Consider the following 5,000-nt stretch of genomic DNA (forward strand, 5'->3'; position numbering starts at 1 on the left):
ACGTGCTATCGCTAGCTAGTGAGAACACGTCACCATGACGACCGCGGGCCGCTAAAGAGAGCTGGAGGTGGAGGAGGAGGAGGAGGAGGAGGATCTCAGTCAGTCCACCTCCCTGTCAGCTCCTCAGCTCATTACAGCCCAGACCTGGATGTGTCTCTCCTGTCTGCCTCACGCTGCTCTGCCTCTCCGCATGGACAGAACACTCTAGAACACCTCAGTGTGGAGGCCTAATGAATGGTGAAAGTTTGAGGTCAGTTAAGTAGGAAGTTTGTGGTAAACTTTGAGTGGAGTTTAGTAGGAAGTTTGTGGTAAACTTTTTGTAGTTTAGTAGAAGGTTTGTGGCAAACTTTGAGTGTAGTTCAGTAGGAAGTTTGTGGTAAACATTGAGTGTAGTTTGGTAGGTGGGAAGTTTGAGGTAAACTTTGTGTAGTTTAGTAGAAGGTTTGTGGTAAACTTTGAGTGTAGTTTAGTAGAACGTTTGTGGTAAACTTTGAGTGTAGTTTAGTAGAAGGTCTGATGTCAACTTTGAGTGTAGTTTAGTAGAAGGTTTGAGGTCAACTTTGAGTGTAGTTTAGTAGAAGGTTTGAGGTCAACTTTGAGTGTAGTTTGGTGGGTGGGAAGTTTGAGGTAAACTTTGTGTAGTTTAGTAGAAGGTTTGAGGTAAACTTTGAGTGTAGTTTAGTAGAAGGTTTGAGGTAAACTTTGAGTGTAGTTTAGTAGAAGGTTTGAGGCAGTGGCGGACTGGCCACTGGGCAAGCCTGGCAAATGCCAGGAGGGCCGCGAGACTCTGGGCCGCTCAGAATGTATTATATAAAATATATATATTTATATTTGTAATTTTGTCTCTGGTGATTTTCATTGAAAATAACTTATTTCAGCAGACCGCGGCCCAAATTTTTTTATATCGGCCGGGCTATCCACGCAGTTCTGCATCGCGGATGCCCAGGGCCCTAAACCAATAGGAGCAGAGCTCCCCTATGGGGCAGAGCTCCACGATGTAGAACTGGAGTATGTAAACCAATAGGAGCAGAGCTTTAGGTAGCAGGGTAAACCAATAGGAGCAGAGCTTTAGGTAGCGGGGTAAACCAATAGGAGCAGAGCTCCCCTATGGGGCGGAGCTCCACTCATAGAACTGGAGTATATCTCCATAACTATCGTAGTCAGTTCTATATCGCCAGTGGACACGCACCTCATGTCATCATTCCGTTTATAACAGCAGTTAACGTTACACTGCTTTCATTTTCAGAATGGGGGAATTTGATGAGAGCGATGCAGTTAATGTGCAACAACTGGATGCAGGGAGCAAGTGTAGTTGGAAGTAGGAATGCACCGAAATTCGCATGTATTGGGCCGAAAATAGCACAAAAAAGTACATTCGGTGTGAAAAGGCTATTGAAAGAGATATTGACTGATGACTGCCTACTGATAATACATATAATTACAGCAAACATGTCGGTAGTTTGGCATCTGTCCTCTGACTTTTTATGTTAACAATCCGTGTTGCGTGTTGCGTTTGGAAATAGGGCTGTTGTGTCGCAAATGCCAGGGCTGTTTTTTGATCCCAGTCCGCCCCTGGTTTGAGGTAAACCTTGAGTGTAGTTTGGTAGGTGGGACGTTTGAGGTAAACTTTGTGTAGTTTAGTAGAAGGTTTGTGGTAAACTTTGAGTGTAGTTTAGTAGAAGGTTTGTGGTAAACTTTGAGTATAGTTTAGTAGAAGGTTTGAGGTAAACTTTGAGTGTAGTTCAGTAGGAAGGAAGGTTGAGGTCATCTTAGTTTGTTCCCTTGACAACATTTTAATGAGGCATGTTATCCTCCTCTGTCTTTAATGGATCAAGGTTTCATTCTCTCTGCTAATTGTTTAATTGTTTATTCTTCCAGGTAATTACAGTGTAACCTTTCTATTATGTTATCAACCATAACTAATTATAGCGTAACCTTTCTATTATGTTTTCAATCATCAGTAAATTGCTACTGTCTCCAAAGAATAGAAGAGGGTTGCTGTGCCACCTTGTACAATACATACTATATATACACACACACGCACACACACACACTCTCTCTCTCTCACACACACACACACACACACACACACACACACACACACACACACACACACACACACACACAGGCAGGCACTGTTGCCACTCTGTTGGGGTTCACTGAGCTCATTCAAACTCACTGTATTACACCCAGGAGGGAGAGGAGTCACACACACACAGAGAGGCTGATTAGACCAGCTACACACACACACACACACACACACACACACACACACACACATGCACACACACGCATGCACACATACACACACACACACACACAACACACACACACACACACACACACACAGACACACACAGCCCTGCTGTGGGGTTAATACAGTGAGATAGAACCAACATGCTGCTGAAGGGAGGGGAGAGGAGAGAGAGAGAGAGAGGGAGGAGGAGGGAGGGAGGAGGAGAAGGAGAGAGGGAGGCGGAGGGAGAGAGAGGGGAGAGGAGGAGGAGGAGAGAGAGAGGGAGGGAGGAGGAGAAGGAGAGAGAGGGAGGGAGGGAGGGTGGAGGAGAGTGAGATGGAGGGAGGAGGAGAGAGGGAGGGAGGAGGAGGTGGGAGAGGAAGAGAGAGAGAGGAGGAAATAGAGAGGGAGGGAGGAGGAGAGAGAGGGAGGAGGAGAGAGAGGGTGGAGGAGGAGGAGGAGGGAGGAAGGAGGAGAGGGAGGGAGGGAGGAGGAGAGAGAGGGTGGAGGAGGAGGAGGGAGAGGGAGGAAGGAGGAGAGGGAGGGAGGAGGAGAGAGAGAGGGAGGAGGAGAGAGAGGGTGGAGGAGAGAGAGGGTGGAGGAGGAGGAGGGAGAGGAAGGGAGGAAGAGAGAGAGAGGGAGGGTGAAAGAGAGAGAGAGTGTGTGACTAGTAGATCAGATGAAGTGGTTAATGATGAGCTGAAGGACATCTGATCTCTCCTGTTACGCTGCTCTGTTTAATGGATGCTTGATTTAGTTGAGTGTGTGTGTGTGTGTGTGTGTGTGTGTGTGTGTGTGTGTGTGTGTTCATTACACGTTCATTAACCTTGGTCACTCTGTAAGCTTTAAATTCCCCACTAAGTGGCACATACAGGTCAAGAAATGGATGAGAGTGTGTGTGTGTGTGTGTGTGTGTGTGTGTGTGTGTGTGTGTGTGTGTGTGTGTGTGTGTGTGTGTGTGTGTGTGTGCAGGTCTGGGTAGAATATTAGCTGGTTAATAACGTCAGAACCTCTGGCTCTGTAATTAACCCTGAGAGTAGATTACACTGGCTACACACACACACACACACACACTCACACACACACACACACACACACTAATGGGCTCTCTACCTGCTAATGGCTGACCTTCAGGTGTAAATGTCAGAGGATAACGCCGCTCCTCTCCTCTGTTAAACACACGGCAGGTAGAGGAGGAGGAACTGTCTGTCTGTCTGACTGTCTGTCTGCTGTCTGTCTGTCTGTCAGTCTGTCTGACTGTCTGTCTGTCTGTCTGTCTGTCTGTCTCTGAACCAGTCAGTCAGTCTGCTGTCTGGCTGTCTGTCTGTCTGTCTGTCTGTCTCCTGTGTGTGTGTGTGCATCTGTGTGTGTGTTTATTCATGAAGCTGGTTCACGCCTGAAGGGCTTCATGGTTTATGAATGTGGAGTTTTGACATAACAGATATCATCATAACACTAAATTAATAAGTGTCTGGTTGAAATGAAAGAAATGAAATGACGAAGTTACAGAATGCTCTCTCATAGCTGAGGCGTCCATTCACTAGCCTGGCCTCTGTGTTTCAAGCGTGTGTGTGTGTGTGTGTGTGTGTGTGTGTGTGTGTGTGTGTGTGCGTGTGTGTGTGTGTGTGTGTGTGTGCGCGCCTGGCCTCCGGCTTTCAAGGCTGTTGAGCTGACAGCTCTGCTGAATAAACACGTTTCTGAAATATTCTGTCAGAAAAACGTTGATTATAGTTGTTGTTTTGTTGATTCTGGCAGTCTCACTCCTATTGGATAGAGACAGAGACAGTCTCACTGCTATTGGATAGAGACAGAGACAGTCTCACTGCTATTGGATAGAGACAGAGACAGTCTCACTGCTATTGGATAGAGACAGAGACAGTCTCACTCCTATTGGATAGAGACAGGAAAGAGTGTTCCAAAGTCTGACTGACTCTTTCTTACCAGTCCCTCCTACCCTCTACCTCCCCCCCTCCCCCTCTCCCTCCCCCCTCCTGCACCCCCATAGGAACCATCGTCATGACGATGACAGCGTTTGACGCGGACGACCCCAGCACGGAGAACGCCGTCCTGCGCTACAGCATCGTCAGACAGTCGCCAGACAAACCGTCTCCCAACATGTTCTACATCAGCCCAGAGACCGGCGACATCACCACCCTCATCCACCCCGCTGAGCTGGACAGAGAGGTGGGTGGGGGGAGGGGTGTGGGTGTGTGTGTGTGTGTGTGTGTGTGTGTGTGTGTTCTACATCAGCCCAGAGACCGGCGACATCACCACCCTCATCCACCCCGCTGAGCTGGACAGAGAGGTGGGTGGGGGATTGTGTGTGTGTGTGTGTGTGTGTGTGTGTGTCTGAGAGAGAAGATCTGCAGAGGTGGGCGGAGCAACACTGGCTTGTGTTGTTGTTGTTGTTGTTGTTGTTGTTGTTGTTGTCAGTCAGCAGACAGCTTTGGACCAGATCTGGGGGGTTTTCCCATCAACGTCTCTAAAGGAAAATCTAGGCTTTTAAGTCTTGCGAAACTTTATTTAAAAAATAAGCCTAGATTTACCTTTCGCGACGTTGATGGAATACCCCCCAGGTCTCTGGTGGCTGAGTGCCGGAAACGGCAAGTATTACATGAATGATCTGGGGCTCACCCTGGTCTTAATCTGGGGGTCACCCTGGTCTTAATCTGGGGGTCACCCTGGTCTTAATCTGGGGGTCACCCTGGTCTGAATCTGGGGGTCACCCTGGTCTGAGGGACCAGATTTGAACCTCTCATTCTTG

At 48.0% G+C, this 5,000-nt stretch overlaps 1 protein-coding gene across 1 annotated transcript in view; it reads left to right on the top strand.

The window, feature by feature from the left end:
- The window catches only part of LOC308165065 (cadherin-13-like), a gene marked incomplete at both ends in the record, with an annotated part of 194,442 nt that overhangs the window by 101,384 nt on the left and 88,058 nt on the right, over positions 1-5,000 (top strand). The window contains one exon of the mRNA XM_080539165.1: positions 4,242-4,420. Coding sequence (XP_080395291.1) covers positions 4,242-4,420 — 179 coding nt within the window. The remainder of the gene's footprint in view (positions 1-4,241; positions 4,421-5,000) is intronic.

Source organism: Nansenia antarctica (genome assembly GCF_963989245.1).
Source record: "Nansenia antarctica genome assembly, chromosome: 9".
NCBI classification, from domain to species: domain Eukaryota; kingdom Metazoa; phylum Chordata; class Actinopteri; order Argentiniformes; family Microstomatidae; genus Nansenia; species Nansenia antarctica.